Below are 18,215 nucleotides of genomic sequence, written 5' to 3'. Positions count from 1 at the left end.
GGTAAAAAAAAAAAAAAATAAACGTAATTCGGTTGAAATTTGAAATTTTTTCCTCAAAAAATTTGAACATAAACAAATTTTTATTTTTGATACCTTATAGCAATCAACCAGCAGTTTTAAGACTATTAAGACAAAACTTGAGTCATACTTTGAGGAATTAATTTAAAATAAACTTGTGATCGAGTTAATGGTAATAACAATTATAAATTGTAGCACAATTATTTATGATATTAGATTTACGCTGTGATTTCAAGTAAAGTGCGATGATGTACAAACTTTAAATTCACAAATTGGAAAACTAATGTAATTTCCTCAAATAAATTTTCATTAAGTAATGAAAATTTATTTGAGGAAATTAGGCTTTTTTGGAGTAGATCAAAAAGGTTTTTGAATTTGTTTTGGAATAATAAATTTTTGATTTTTTTGTCGAATATTTTTCATTTAAAAATCTATTCGGATCATAATAACATGCATCTGTATATGAAGAGCCTAAATATGTAAATTTTGTATAGTTACACCTTAATACCGATTTACATTCATGAAGCGTTTCTAAAATGAAGGATGGAAAACGAAAATATCTTCGTCAATAGGATTTTTAGGACAAATAAAGAGGAACTTTTGGCCTAATTATTTTTAGATTTTTTAGCAAAAAATTATTAAAAAATTGCAAAGCGAGAAAATTTAAATCGCCCCGAAAGTGTATGTTCAGTGATACAGTATACTTTTGTATATCGATTGTTTCTATATATATATTTCCTTATATACACAAGGATATAAGGTTGTTTCAAGAAATAAGTAAAAAAAAAAAAATATTTTAAAGTATGCCATAATTATTAACCTTTAATAATAAATTTTTATTATAACTATATACATTAATAGATTATTATTAATTGACAACTGAGTGACATTTACATGGCATATTTAATTGGCAGGTGTTTTAATATATTATATAAATTGTTTTTTTGGTGGAAATAAGGATATTATTTTGTACACACATTCATTTATAAAGTCATATTTTTATTAATTTTCATGAAACAAAAAAAAAATTCTGACATTATATGTCAAATTGTCAAATATGTCAATTTGATTTAATATGATTTTATTTTAATAAATACGTATGTATGTGTTTCACATTACATTCATAGGGTAATTTATTATATTATCAGTTTTGAAGATATCCTATTAAAAATAAATTGATGAAATAGATTGAATTTTTTGAATAAAGTAAAAAAATAAAGGTGTTTGTCCAAAAATTTATTAAGATGAATGTTATAATATTAATAAAATAAAATAATATAATAAATTATGAATTTCAATTTAACAATAGAATAGAGAGAATTTGCTGCTCATAATTTTAAGTCAATCAGTATAGATATTAATAATTTCTATAATTTTGATTTAAATGGCAATAAATTTGAATTTTTATTTATTGTACTTTTAAAGTTTTTCTAGAAACTACGCTGTATTTTGTATAAGATTTCATGAATGAAAATTTATCAAACTTCAATACTGAACTTCTTTTTTTGACAGTTTGTTGTTTAAATTAGAGAATTTGAATGAAAAAATTGTTATACAAATCTGTTATACATATATATGTATCACTTTAAATAAAAGCTTTCACGTTATATTGATCATAGATGTTAAAATGTCAGTTTTAATCAACAGAACTTCTTGTTTTTAACATTTAAAATTCGGAATCGAAAAATTAATTTTATATATCTTGATAAGAGATTTCTCTTAATCATGTTTAGGTATCTATGGTTGTACTTTTATGGATGAGTTCTATATCAAAAAGCACGTGTTTGCATAATTATATTTTTAAAATTAAATTCAAAGAAAAAACCTATAAATTTTAATTCATTTGTTCAACAGTTTTAATTTAGGTTTTGTTGTTTGTATAAAGCCCTAAAAAAAATTTTAAATAAATTCCAGATTTTTCTAACATAAACAATGTTTAAATTAGGTAACCGTGTGTGTAAGTCCTTTCCTTCGTTTTTAATTTTGTTACTGTTTTTCAAATTTTATAAATTTTTTTAAAAATTATTCCAATATTTTCTTAATATTTGAATATTTTATATTAGCACACCAACACACGTTTAATTTTAGTTTGTATTTATAAGGATGCTTATGAATTTATTTCAGTATTTTAAGTATAGAATTTTTTGCTAGAGGAAATACCATAAGAATTTATTCAATTTCATTTTAAATTTCATCTAAAAGAATTTATTATTTTTACCTATACAAATATGAGTACTTTATTTAATTTTAAATTATGCATAAAAAGAAGTAGGGTACCTAAAAATCTGTTATACATTTTATGAAGAAAGTAAGAGTAAAATTTCCACTTATGTATACATACTTTATAAATTTGTTATATAGTAAAACTACACATGTTTTATGTATAGTTGATATTTTTAGAACAAACACAATTCATATTTAATAATTTGTGTACCTATAGGTTCAAAAAATTTTTGTAAAGGAAGTATTGAATGAGATTCTTTTATATTTAAACAATGTAACAAATGCATAAACATATACGTATAATTGGTAAAATATAGTGTGCTGCCAGAATATTATATTACTTAAATGCAAACAGAGTGTAGAGAAAAAATTTCCTACAAAAACAAAATGGTTTTAAATTAAAGTTCTCATGTTATCTCGAAATTTTATTGCACAGTTTGCTGGAAAATGTCACTTTTCGAATTTTAGGAAAAGCTTATTATTTATAGTCATCAACTTATACAATTAAATTGAAGGCGAGAAAAAACAAATATTTCAATAAAAATATTAGATTAAATTTAATAAACAAGGGCTTAATTTGAGCCACTAGAGAGTAAAAATTTGTTCAGATATTATGGTAACTGTATGTACATGTTTTTAAACTTGATTTTTTCCCAACTATCAATTCTGGTTTAAGCAGTTTTATGTTATTGTAAAAGATATTCCCCAAATAAATATTAGACCTTATTTGGAACTTAACAGTAAATAATTTGGTCGAATAAAATACAAATTGAAATTAAATCCCACAAAGATCTCTAAATTGTATTAAAACGAATTTGATGCCTATAAGATTTTTGTTTTACTGGAATGTGAACAAAATCTGCCTTATATTACCCTATATAATGGTACATACAACATTTTAACAATACTTGTTTGTTCTGTTCCCCTTTATATATACACACACACACTAATGCATACTACAATTCATATGGAAATAAAAATAAAACTTACAAATGATTACTTAAATGGGACATTTTTAAAGTTTAAATGCTTTACTGATTACAACAATAAACTTTGTAACATGTGCATTACATTATATCCATTTACTTTTTATATATATATATATATATATGCAGTTTATTGTATAATAAATATTATTATGTACTCGTACATATATACAATAAATATATGAACAATAAAGTCATGAATGACCATTATACATAACTTTATTTACTTCCTTAAACTAACAATTTGCTATGGTTCCAGAACAGAAATTATTTAATAAAATTTTATTTGTTATTAGGAGAAATTGTTGTAAATTTTAAAAATTTATTTAAATAAATTTTCAAAATCAAAAAGGTAATTTAGGAATAGGTAACAAAATCATTGAACAAAAAAAAAATTGCCTATATATAGGTAGGTCCTATTTTCAAATTTAAAAAGTTAAAAAGAATTTGCAGGGTGTATTTTTATTATGGTATTCCTTATAGACCAATTTTATATGTTTACCTATATAGTTAACAAATAAAGTAAATAAAAAATTGGACTTTTTGGTTTATCGCATGAGTAATTTTATAAAAAGAATTTGTGTGTAGTTTGCAAAATAATTTAAATTTTATATGAAGAATTTAAAATGTTAAAAATGTGTTAGAGAATTTTGTTTGAAAATTTTAAAAAAAATTTTAAATTATTTATTTTAATTTTATAATTATTTTTTTTTACATGACCCAATTTTTAAGTAAAGATCAAAAGGAAATTTTCTAATTCCGGTTTATTAAATTCAAGTTTACTTTAGTAAAGGCTAATCAAGTACCTACTTATGATTTTACAGATTTAGTTTATTTTCTTTTGAAAAATAAATTCAACTAATGTGATTTTTATCAAATAATTAAGATCATTAAGATTAGGAAATTATGTAAGTATAGCTTGCTACAATTCTTTGAAAATTGTAATTTTGAATACATAAGTGGAACATAATTATGATTTTTTTAATTAATTATAATTTTCGTGAAGGCAATTTAATATAATGTTAATGAAAATATTTCTAATTCAAAGAGTAAGAGAAACACACATTTTCAGAATCTGCTTTGTAAAAAACTAAAAATTTAAAAAAATTCGAAAATGGTCGAATGAATGTGAATTGTTCTATGAATAAGAACAATATGGTAAATAAAAAATATATAAGAAATTAGTCAAAATTTTCTAATTGATTTATTTGATGCTATGTGACTCCCTTATAGGATTGCAATAATGTCAAAACCGGCTTTTTAAAATTAAAGTTCTAAAACACGTATATTGGGTATTCTTTGAATAGTATTTATGTTGAAAAGGATGTGTCTCGCGTTATAGTTTATTTCAGTAAGTTCACTCTAACAAATGTACGTGATTATTAATTATGATAAACTATTATTTTGTAGAATGGCTAATAGGGTTTTTGTGTTTTGAATGAAACATATTGAGTTTTTTACGTTTTATGTATAAATATTGAGTTTTTTACGTTTTATGTATAAATATTGAGTTTTTTACGTTTTCTATATAAATAATGAGTTTTTTACGTTTTATATGAAAATATTGAGTTTTTTACATTTTCTACGAAAATATTTAGTTTATTTACGTTTTCAAAGTAAATAAAGAATTTTTTACATTTTATATGAAAATATTGAGTTTTTTACGTTTTATAAGTAAATAATGATTTTTTACATTTTATATGAAAATATTGAGTTTTTTACGTTTTATAAGTAAATAATGAATTTTTTACATTTTATATGAAAATATTGAGTTTTTTTACGTTTTATATGAACATATTGGGTTTTTTACGTTTTATATGAAAATATTGAGGTTTTTTACGTTTTATACGAAAATATTGAGCTTTTTACGTTTTATATGAAAATATTGAGTTTTTTACGTTTTATACGAAAATATTGAGTTTTTTACGTTTTCAAAGTAAATAAAGAATTTTTTACATTTTATATGAAAATATTGAGTTTTTTACGTTTTATAAGTAAATAATGAATTTTTTACATTTTATATGAAAATATTGAGTTTTTTTACGTTTTATATGAAAATATTGGGTTTTTTACGTTTTATACAAAAATATTGAGTTTTTTACGTTTTATAAGTAATTAATGAGTTTTTTACGCTTTATATGAAAATATTGAGTTTTTTTACGTTTTATAAGTAAATAATGGATTTTCTATGTTCTATATGAGAATATTAAGTTTTAGACTCTAATACTCGTAGGCATTTTGAGTGAAAATTTTTCCAGATCATCTAAAATTCAACTTTCATATTTTAAATTTCCTTAATTAATTTCTGTTGCGGTTGTTTCTTGTTAAAGTGTCAGAATGAAAAGCAATATAACTTTTGTTATGATTGTCGTTATTTATTTTTAATGTCATCTTTTATTTTTCATCTAAAATTAGTTCTACGAAACACGGTTGGAAATTTGTTTTTTTTTTTTAAATAACAATACTTTAATAATAATAAAAAAAATCTATAAGAATCCTTTTAAAAAGGATTATTTTGAATATTTTCTTTTTTAATAAACTTCAAGGTTTTTTTATGGATGTATATGTGATACACATTGTATTTTAAATGCTAAAAGAATTTTCACAAAATAAATGCTTTTTTTAAGAATTTTTTATTCTCACAATGCCGCCGCCTTTTTGATAAAATTCAATTGTGTGAATGATTTTAGAAGAATTACGTTTTGAAATACAAAAAAAAAAATAAAATTTTTTTACAACATTTGCAATCAATACTCACATGCATATTGTACTTTGTATGTAATTTTAAATGTGTAAATGTTCCGCATTATCACTTTTGTTTGAGATAGGGAAAAATATGATCATATACATGAAAATTGAATACCACACAATAAAATAACATTATATTGTATATGAAAAACATTAAAGGATAAAAAGCGTAATGATGATAACTAAAATTATGTTGAGTATAACCATGGATAACATTGCTAAGGATAAAAGAGCAAAAAAAAAGTTCGTTTACGTTGATTTCTCGTTTTTTTTTATTATAGAAAAAGAAAATACTTTTGTCTTTTTTCTCCTTTTATAGTATATGTGGACCAAAAATTTTCAGTTCAATAAAATTTGTTTTAAAGTCTCTTTAAAAGCTATTTTAAAGTCTATTTGGCAAAGGCTGATTCGTTGCCTTAATTTTGAATAATTTTTTCTTTTGTGTTATATAAAATTAGTAAATAGAAGAAGTTAGGAAAATTACACAATTAACAACAAATTTTATCACGCCGAATTCGTAACAAAGCAATACTAAATTTTACATATGACGCAAACAGAAAAAATACTGTTGCAATACAGTACGTGTCGTATATTTTTAAAATTATTTCACTCACTTAAATTTAGAGTGTGGTTTTTAATGCTCACTTTGTTACCCTTGGAAATAGAAATGTGTACAAGATGATTTTGTTTAAAAATATTTTCAAAAAATTTTCAACCATCCTCCTTACTTTGTATTTTATATAAGCATATTTAATATAATTTAAAGAAAGAAACATATTATACTCGTATATATCAGCCCTCGCAGTATATCACAGAATCAAGTGATAATCATTGAATTTATATTATAAAGGGGAAAAAATGATAGTATTAGAATGTTTTTATAAAGTCAAATGCAAAAAAAATATATATATATATATATATATATATATATGAGTATAAAAATATGATTGTGAACTCATTTAATTCAATTTTCTAGTAAATTTTCTATATTATTCCATTATTTTTATTTCCTTGAAATAAAATTAATTTTCTTATTTTTGAAATATAATGTAAAAATAAATTTTATTTTCACTTTATCCTTACAACGGTAACATATTTTTCTTTATCTCTATTATTGCGGATGAATATTGGAAATAGAATAAATTTTAAGAAAAATTTCATTTCCCTTCATACATTCCTGGTATTGGTAAAAATTAAGATATTCGAACGTATTCCAAAGAAGATAGAAAAGAAAATTAAGAAAATCCGTACACCGTCATTTAGAATTTTATATTTTAATTTTTCATTTTTGTTTCACTTATAAATGCATGTAAATGTACTTGAAGTGCAATTAATTTTAAAATATAAAAGTTTTTGAAAAGTTTTTCTAATAATTAATATTTTCATGTTTTGTAAAGAAGAAAAATATTCCCAGCGTAGAACTGCCAATGTTTTTATTAAAATAATCGAATTTTTCGGTTCTATTGCGAATTTATTCTATTAAGGCAAGATTTAAATTATAAAATTGAACTCAATTTGATTTTAAAATGTTTTAATTACATTTCATAGTTGGAATATCAGTTATATTAGAATTTTACCAAAATTCTGAAACAGGTGCACCAAATTTAAATTTTGTACATTTGAATGAAAAATGTTGAGCTTTTTTTGCGTTTTACATGAAAATATTGAGTTTTTTACGTTTTCTAAGTTAAAAAAGAGTTTTTTATGTTCTGTATAAAAAATAATGAGTTGTTTACGTTTTATATAAAAAATATTGAGTTTTTTACATTTCTTATGATAGTATTGAGTTTTTTACGTTTTCTAAATAAATAATGAGTTTTTTTACGTTTCTTAAGTAAATAATAAGTTTTTTACATTTTATATAAAAAAATATCGAGTTTTTTACGTTTTCTAAGTAAATAATGAGTTTTTTACGTTTTATATTAAAATATTGAGATTTTTACATTTCTTATGATAGTATTGGGTTTTTTACGTTTTCTAAGTAAATAATGAGTTTTTTACGTTTTCTGAGTAAACAATGAATTTTTTTACGTTTTCTACAAAAAAACATTGAGTTACTTACGTTTTCTTAGTATAAAATAAATTTTTTAAGTGTATAATGAGGTTTTTACATTTCTTACAAGATGTAAAATACTGAAATGTATTTAAAGTGTAGTTATTCAGAAAAAAATTTAAATTTTTATGTTCCAGTAATTTAATAAATTAAAAAAACAACTAATTTTATAAGCAAACGAGAAAAAAATAGAGTTGACCTTGTCAACTCTGTGATACCCGTACGAATTTGTTATCCTATGTGCGAATAACTAATGTGCTATAACTAACTATGGGGCAGACTATGACTTTAAGTTGCCGTATTACCATATTAATTTATGCAAAATTTCAGTACTATGTGTTATTCAAAATACTGGTTGTGCCAAACTACTATTGATGTTGTATGGCAGCTACCAGAAAGAGCCAAGAAATTTTAGCGAATTTTATCAAGCACATCGGCCCTACTAATATACTCACTTGTGTGAAATCTCAATATCACAGCTTTTATAGTTTCTGAGATATAGTCAAATAACTTTTGAAGTTGTATGGCAGGTACCAGAAGGAGCCAAGTAATTTCAACGACTTTTATGAGACACATTGGCCCTACTAATATATTCGTTTGTGTGAAATCTCAATATCACAGCTTTTATAGTTTCTGAGATATAGTTAAATAACTTTTGAAGTTGTATGGCAGGTACCAGAAGGAGCCAAGTAATTTCAACGACTTTTATGGGGCATAATGGCCCTACTAATATATTCGTTTGTGTGAAATTTCAATACCATAACTTTTATAGTTTCTGAGATATAGTCAAATAAATTTTGAAGTTGTATGGCAGCTACCCGAACCGGTACCCCGATCATGTCCAATTTAAATAGGGTTCTGGCACTTACTACAATAAATCATTTGTGAAAATTTGGTGAACTTAGCTCAATTAGTTTTTGAGTTATCGTTGGGACGGACGGACGGACGGACAGACAAAGCTAAATCAACTCAGAATTTGACGCTGATCAAAAACATACACTTGAGTCTATATCTAACACCGTTATTTCTTAGCGTTACAAACGGTAAGGCAAATTTAGTATACCCTTCGAACATACGTTCGTACGGGTATAAATAGCTTCCAAAAATATAATAAAAATTTCAAAATTTTTACATGTGCCAACCAAAAAAAAAAATTTAAAAATCATCAAGTGAAAGTGTATTTAGGTATGTATATAAAATAATGTGGTTTGTAATTTAAATCCTGATACACAACACACAAGATTTACTAGCAGGATGTGGAAATTGTTTTATTTTTCTTTAAATTTTTTTTTTTTATTGTTTTGAAAGTTTTTTAAATTTATAACACAAAAAAAATATATTAACACTTGTATAAGGGTAATATGTATATAAATAAAATATAAACTAAATATGTGCATAACAATAATGTTAACAATGTTGTATAACAATAACTTATAGCTATACATATTATTGTATATTAAATTTATAGCTATAAAATAAATTCTGTTATATACATGTAAAAATCTCATGAGAAAAAGGGTTAAAAAGTTTATTTTATACATTCCTGTTAATTAAACTCTGCGGTATAGGGATTTATGTAATGTAATGTTACAACAAAGAAAAGAAAAAAAAAACAGAGAAGAAGAAAGGGATTTGTTAAAATTAAGGTAATTTTCTTTTTAAAAGATTTATTTTGAATAACATATGCCTATATACAAATTTTATTTACAAGGAGAAAAATTTTTTACTTCAATTCTTGAAGTGAATACATATTATATGTATATATGTATAAATTATTATAAATATTATAATATTTAAGATTATTGCTATTTAATTTAGTAATTCCTAAATACATAGGTATAAGATAGGTATGTATATATATTTATTACGTTTATATACATATAGGATGATAAATATTCGGAAAAAAATTTTTAAATATTTTTTATATACCAACAACAGTCAATAGCTCTTTAGTTAAATTCTTATAACATTATACACTATTATCCACACATGAATAAAATTTATTAAAACGTTTTTAATTTTTTGAAATTAAAAATAGTAAAATTTAGTAAATATATGTAGTTCTCTTTAAATCTCTTTGAAGATATTTACTAATAAAATATTTTTGATATAAGACTATTATTTAAAAATTAAATGAGTGCAAATATGAGAGATTTATGAGTGAAATTATCAAGTACCTATACATAATCCAGATTATTTAGTAGCCGTGGCCACAATAATTTTATAATAACTCACATTTTCACTATCTGACTTTATATTCGCTCTCCTTACACTCCAAAATGTGATTTAAACAAAATATTATACTTATATATGAAAATTTGAAATATATTATACATATATATATGAAAAAGAATTCTAATATATATGCTATAAATATCTACAATTAAAAGTTTTATAAATAATTTCAATTATTTTCTTCAAAACCTTATTAAATTTCCATTCAAATCTGTTGTTATTTAATTAAGAACATATAATGTGTGTATATAATTATTTAATTAAGAACCATAATATTGCTTAAGCTTCTATGAAAATTTATCATGAGGAAAACATATGTATATATGTATCTATAGTATTTAAAATAATTTTTAAAGAATTAATTATTTTTTTTTTTTCTGAAATGCATGTAGCAAAAATACAAAAACATAAATCATAACAATATATTTGTATATATAGAGTTATGTGTATATTTACTTGTTGCGTTCGAGATATTTCTAACTTTATGCATATATATACATATTATATGTATATCAAAATATATTATTTAATATTCTGAAGAAAAACCATAATTAGTATATATATAAGGTTTATATAAAATTTTGAGTATTTAGAAATTAATTTTATATAAAAAGAAATCCTTAAAGATTGTACACAAACATTCTTATATCAAAAGGAGTGTTTCATTTATTGTATTTTTATTTGTTCTTTTTTGTTTTAATTTAAAAGTTATCACATTTGTTTTAAATACTTTTTAAAAAATTTTTATGTTAATCCTTTTTAACATACAAAGTAGCAATATTCATTCAACTATTTTTTTTTTATATGAAATACAATTATTATTTAGGTTAATATTACAGCATGTTTATGTGAATATATTAAGCTACATATAAAAAATAATATACAATAATATTATGTATGTAATATTGTTAGGAAAAGTTTACAATTTCTTATTTCTATTTTAATGTATGTACGTTCATTTTATATGAAAATGGTGTATATGAACAGTTTATTCTAATTTAATATAAAGAGTAATATGTGTGTATGATAACATTTGATATGATAACATGTATCTATGTTGTTCAAGTTATTACAGCATTCATGTTACATACAACTAAGTTATAATTTTCATAAACATACTGTTCATATTAAATAAGAAATTAATTAACTTTTTAGAAATTACTTTTTTATACACTTAAAGGATTAGAAGAGGAAACTATTTGATTTTTCAAGTATGTATGTACGTAATTGTAACTGTATATGTAAATAATATCATCTATACATATGTATTGATTTACTTACATCCTGATATACCGTTAAAATATGAGTACATGCATTATGTTTAAAGGAAAGAGATCGTATTAAAATAGTTTTTAATATTTCTAGCAAATAAAATATTTCGAAGCGATCTAAATATCATTTTAAATTTTTGAATATTAAAAATAGATTCTCTAGTAATATTGTGATTTTTGAATTTATGGTAGTCGTGTTGACAACTCTTTCCTGCTCAATTTATCACCCTTACTTCAAAATATCCCATTTTTTTCCTTTGAAAACCCTATTTTTCCCACATAATTTCCCTTTAAGAAATTTTTTACCCGTACACACAAATCTTGCAACATTTTATTTAAATAAAGTATGTATTTATTAATTTAACAAAACAACAATATTGCATTTATTCAATTGAATAACTTAATTAATAAATGATTACTTAAACAGGTACTTTCAAATTGTAAATACAAGTAATACTATGTCATTTTAAGATAATAGAATATAAATAATAGGACTTTTTGTTTTTGATCAAGTGTCAAAAATGCATTTGGTCATAACTATAAAAAAAGAAATTAAAATATGTAAAATAAAGAAAATAAGAATTTAATGGAATTTCCCAAAATTTTTGGTCTTTTTACCTTTTTCCCTACAAAACTTCAAAATTCCCTTAAAATGGGAAATTTCCTACAATTTTGCAACTTTAGGTGACATAATAAAATTTATACGAGTAAACAGTAATGAAGATAAAAATTAAGTTTGTAGTTGATTCATTTCTTGGAATAGAATACGAAAACTTATTTTTTTTACGAAAAATGCCGAAATTCTCCGATTACTCAATATTTTCAATATAATTAATTTTAAATTTCGTGTATCATTGAAATTCCGTTTTCTTTACTCAATTTTTTTTACTAAATATTTTTATTTAATTTTGTTTGTATTGTAATTAATTATGCTCTATCTTAGTTGTAAAAATATTAATAATTAAATTAAGCTGTTCTTTCATTTTATTTTTTGATAAAAAAACTAAATTCAAAGACAACCTGAAAATCAAAGGCAACTTTAAAAGAAAATATTAACAGCTTACATTCAATCAGTTTTATTTCAAAAATTTATGAAATGTTATTGAAATAAATTTTTATTAAAATATTAAACAAAGCAGTGACTGCCTTTAAAATATTATTAATGATGACAAATTATTACCATCCAAAATAAAAACTATTTTTGAAAATTTCAAGAAGAGTTTGGCTTTTCTTATTTTTTTTTTGCTTAAAAAAGAATTATTAAAGTTTTAAATTCAAAGTACAAATAAGAAACTCATATATTAAAAATGTCGGCAATGATATACGAGTAGTTAGAAAATTTTCACAATGAAAAAAATCCAAAAACAAAATGTAGTACAAAAATGGTATTTTCACATGCACATTCTTTGTCTTGCAACACCATCTCTCCACCGACAAACGAAACAAACTGAAAATTTTCATGAAAATAAAATTGAATTTTTTTATTCAAAACAAAAAATAGGGGAAGAATTTTTTTGGTGACGAGGAAGAGATATGAAAAAGAAAGTAAAAATATTTTTTACTATTATTTATTTTTTTTTTTATAAAAAAAAATCACTACTGAAAATAAATACAAGAGAGAAAAAAAAAAGGATTTTCTTTTTTTTTTCTTTTGTTTCTCTCTTATTTTCTCTTTTTTGTTCTCTTTTAAGAAGTTTGCTATAATATTTAATACAATGTTCTTAATATTTTCTTCTTGTTGCTTTTCTGAACGTAAAAAGCAAAAACAAAAAAAGGATAACGAACATGATAAAACATATTCGATATAGATAACAATAAAATACGGAAAAGAAAAAAATTTGGAGAAAATTATAACTTTTTAGTCAAAAGGACTTAAATAGGATTACATTTTTCTTAAATATTTCAAAAGCACACATTCATTTATTGCATACTTTTATGTTGTTAAGCTGAAGAGTATTCAAACCTACATTTAGAATATATGCCTACATGTTATAAATACCAATTTATTACACACTAACAGGCAATTGTTTTAAAAAAAAAGTATGGAATTAAAATGAATAAAAACATGGGGCCATATTAAAAAGGAAAGAAAAATTTATGATTCGGTAGAAATGAGAAAAAATTATTTTAAATTAAAGTTGCTTTTAATTCGAAATTATTAAATTTCGAGCAAATTATATGTAGATTCAACATAATTTGCGTGATATAAGAGAAACTTTTAAATAAACTGAAATAAGAGATACTAGATTAGACAGGCAATTAAATTCAATATGATGCCCACGTCAGTATTGTATGTTTTCCAGCTGATAATTGAAGTAAGGGAAAATGCTGCAATGAACGAAACTGGAGCTATTAAAGTAATAATATTTTTATGAATAAGAAAATGGAAATATAAAATATTTCAATCTCTTGAATTTTTACAAAATGGATTTAACTTGTTTTGATGTTATGCCAAAATTAATTGTTATGTAGATATTTAACATGTAAGTATTGTATATGTCATGTATCACACTGTTCTAAACTTTATTCTATTTGATAACAATTAAAAGAATTATTTTATGTTAGTAGAAATTCTCATGATAATGAATGAATTTAGTCAAACACAAACGTACAACAACACTATAAGCTATTGTAATACTTAATGGTATTGTCACCTATATTTTATTCAAAAAAGGAAAATTTTGTTACCTATATTTCTGCAGTTTCCTATTATTTCATTTGGTTTACTAATTTCATTTAATTACTTTTATTTATAAGTGAATTGTAAGTGAATTAAAAGTGTAAATTTAATTTATAAGGGTTTTCGTTTAAATAACTACGAAAATTATAGTTAATCTATTTATTTTTCAATGGTTTTAAGTAAAAAATAATTTAATTGAAAATTGGTTTGTTTGCTTATCATGATTCCATTAGTACTAATCAATAGTGTAATAGACTTAATTTAAATATTTTATAGAAATATATTTTAGAAGCAATAGTATTATCACAGTAAAATCTCATAACAGGAAATTGTGTTGTATTACGACTTAGCATATAAGCAATTTAAATTATTCTAGTAATTAGTAAAATTTAGAAGGTTTTAGAAACAAAAGGGCTAGTCAATGAGATTAAAAACGAAAATTTGGACTATATAAAATGAAAATTCACTTAATTACTTAGGAATAAAGCCTAAGGTCCATTATCCTAAATGTTCTAAATATTTCGTTACTTTTAATCTTAAACTATAAAATTAGTATTTTTGGTAGTATTTAATTGCTTATAGTAATCACATTTTTCCATTTGAAACATTATTGTGACCAATTTTTAACGCTCATCGGTTACTGGATAACAAAAATTAGAATGTCAATTAACTGCAAGGAGTCAATTTTCCTGATGATCTCTATTCACCCGAATTAAATTTATAATTAACAATTTCATGAGACCTTTTAATTCTTATTAATTAAATTTTATTTTAAATAGTTGAACAGACAGACAAAATCCCTATATTCTTTTATAACAATTTTTGTACATAAAATGGCAGGAAGGAAAATGACCAGAACCTATAAATATTAACATCATTTTGTGTTTATAGGTGTGTGTGTGTGTGCTAATAAGTTACGATTTCACTTTATCTTTTGTTTTCTTTATCTGCTTCTGCTTTTTCCTTATTTTTTACGTTTTTTTTTCTTTTGGTTTTCATTATTTTTTATCATGATGGTTATTGGTACAGCTGTGCTAATTTTTTGGCTCAATTTAAAAACAAAAAAATAAAATTCTTTTTAAAGAACTAAAAAAGTAAAAAAAAAAAAGCGAAAAAAGACAAATTGTAAGAAAAAAGAAAAAAATTCGGAGGATTAAATGAAAAAAAGAGAAATTTGTTAAAGGAATTTAAAAGTATAGGCAAAAAGTAAAAGCAAAAAAAAATCGAAGACTAAAAAAAAAAATAACTGAAATTGAAAACTTTTTTACAATGAATTTTTTTCCCTTGATCCTCCAGAAAAGCAAAAAAAAAAATGCTTTTTTTTTGTCTTTAAATTTTTCTTCTTTTATAAGTTTTGTATTTTGTGATAAAAAGGATCTCTCGCATGTGCAATGTTCAAAAGAAGAGATTTATTTGCCTCCGTAGTCTATTTGTCATTTCGATTACCTTTGAACTAAAAAAAAAAAAAAATTATAGTTAAAGTTTTCTAGTTATTTTCGATTTTCGTTTTTCTGTATTAAATTTTTTTTTTTTGTTTTCTATTACTTGGCTGCTAAGACACTATAGCCTAGAACTGCATGAATTTCCGACGAACTAGAAAACTTAAATAAATTTTATATACACATACATACGTATATGTATATGTAGATACAGAGACGTAAGAATAGAATTTGGGTATAGAGTTATGCATAGTTTTTTTTGTTTTTTTTTATTATTTAAATCTACTCTGGGTAATAAAAAAAAAGAAAAGTTTAATTTATTCAAAATGAAAACTTTTTTTTTGGAATTTTATTCCTGTATAATTTTTCTTTGTTCCTGCTTTATAGGTCTATCGTGGAATACAAAATTTTTTCCCCAAGTTTTTTTTTTTTTTTTGCATTCAAATAATAAAAAATTTTAAATAAAAGTTTAAATAATAAAATTTAAAATAAAAAATTGAGAATAATAGAAATAAAAATAAATCGAAACTTACCCGTCTTCTTGTTTCATAATCCAGAGCGCCAGCGACATATATCGCTCCGGTCATATTTTTTACAGCAAATGCACCGCCTATGTTACCGCTTGTAATCTCGTATCGAATACGCGAGGCTGTAATTTTATTTAATTTATAAAATTAAAATTTAATTAATTAATTTTTTTTTTTTTTTAAATAGTTTGTTACTTTTGAGGATAATACAAATCTAGTTTGGTTGCCGAAAAATTCCAAAGATTTTATTATACTATAATTAGTAATTACTAATACAACGTTTAGTTGTTTATAATTTATTATTAATTCTTATAAGAATAACTAATGCAAATTTATTCATACAACTGCAGAATAGATGGATAACGTAACCAAAGTAATGAGTGGTTTTATACTGTAATTTACATGATTACTAAGTATTGTTTATCTGAAATGTTACATGTAATCTTCTATTTGAAACATAAAATTACAAGAACTTATAAACAGGTAATGTGCCTATATTACATTAATGAAGTTACTAATTGCCAACACGGTGTTTCAAGTAGAAGATTTCATGTAGCATCTCATGTAAACAATATTTACATTACAGTGATTCATTTCATGTAGCATCTCATGTAAACAATATTTACATTACAATGAAGGATTACAGTATAAAGAAATATGGAGAATAATTTGTCGGTAACTTCTTCATACCTCTGTAGCTCAGTTCGAAAAGAAAATTATTTTTAATTTTTCTGTCTTGATTCGTTTCTTTGGTTTCATCGCATCCATCTGTGTTCTGCAGTTGTATGAAGACATTTCCATTAATCATTCTAAAGATTTCCTCAAATAAAATTCGGAGTGTCTCCTTTATTTTTTTGGCATTAAAATATTCAAAATTTTATAATTATTTTTGATAATATTGCAACTTTATAGTTATTTGTCTTGCACTATTTCTCGATAATCTTAAGAAAATTAATTTTTTAGTAGTAGCTACGCACGATTAGAATACAAAAATATACTCTGGAATTTCATAGTTAGACAAATTTTTGGTCTGTATGGACTATGCATGATTGAATATTTGCTTGAGTTTTTAATACACATTTGAATGTACTAATATTTAAAATGCTACCGTAAAATTTTTTTAGGAAATGATAGAAAACAAAAATTTTTAGAAATTATAACAGTTTGGAATTTTTCACTTTCATAAATATTAATGTTTCTTTTAATATTATTAATCAAAGTCAAAACATAATATAATCAAAATTAATTAAATATTAAAATTAATATTGTATAACTTACACTCATCGTGATCTTTGGCGGTGACAGTAAGTACAGTATGTTGAATATCTTCATTTTCATCAACTTCAGCCTCGTATAGTGATTTATCGAAATATGGTGGATTATCGTTTTTATCGGCAATACCAATACGTATAAATTTTGTCACTGTAATTCAAATTATTTAAAATAAAAATTATATTAATTAAAATATTTAAGAATTTAAAAATTTTAAAATTATTTTTAATAAAAATTTTAAAATATGAAATTCCACAATTTTAATTTTTACTTTATATTTTTATGCTATACGATATTTGCATGTCAGAATGTATGTATGTAAATGGAAATGTTACATTATTATTTGTGTACATAGTAGAATAAATTGTAAATCTGAAATAATAAATAAGAATTGACGTAATTTAAAATTAAAAAATTGAAAATTCCAAAAATCAATGATAACTTTGGTTTTTTTTTTGAAAAAATTTTGATTACTTTACAAAAATTATTTTCAAATTGTTGTCAAAGTAAATATGTAGATGTTAAAAATAATATACAGGGTGTTTCGAATAAGGTGATAAAAAATTTCATGGACAATTTTTTGATCAATTTCCAGCAAAATATTGTATGGGTGGAGGGTTGCAGATATACTCGTTTTCGAACTACAGCCTCTTGAAAAAACGGTACAATATTATAATAATTCCGGAACCATGCATAATAGTTACCATTAGGTTTTGGAAGCCGACAGTTCCTTTTACATATTTGATTAATTTAGATTGATTTT

The 18,215-nt window shown here is 22.7% G+C and overlaps 1 protein-coding gene across 1 annotated transcript in view; it reads right to left on the bottom strand.

Moving 5' to 3' along the window:
• The window catches only part of LOC129608779 (neural-cadherin), a gene marked incomplete at its 5' end in the record, with an annotated part of 114,207 nt that extends 96,601 nt beyond the window's left edge, over window positions 1–17,606 (bottom strand). Inside the window, 2 exons of the mRNA XM_055520490.1 lie at window positions 16,187–16,302; window positions 17,459–17,606. Of these exons, the coding sequence (XP_055376465.1) occupies window positions 16,187–16,302; window positions 17,459–17,606 (264 nt within the window). The remainder of the gene's footprint in view (window positions 1–16,186; window positions 16,303–17,458) is intronic.
• Window positions 17,607–18,215: the final 609 nt, after the last annotated feature.

This window comes from Condylostylus longicornis, unplaced genomic scaffold (genome assembly GCF_029603195.1).
Source record: "Condylostylus longicornis isolate FDR11 unplaced genomic scaffold, ASM2960319v2 ptg000034l, whole genome shotgun sequence".
Taxonomy (NCBI): Eukaryota; Metazoa; Arthropoda; class Insecta; order Diptera; family Dolichopodidae; genus Condylostylus; species Condylostylus longicornis.
The sequence above is the reverse complement of the archived record's forward strand: the minus strand, read 5'-3'. Positions and strand labels throughout refer to the sequence as shown.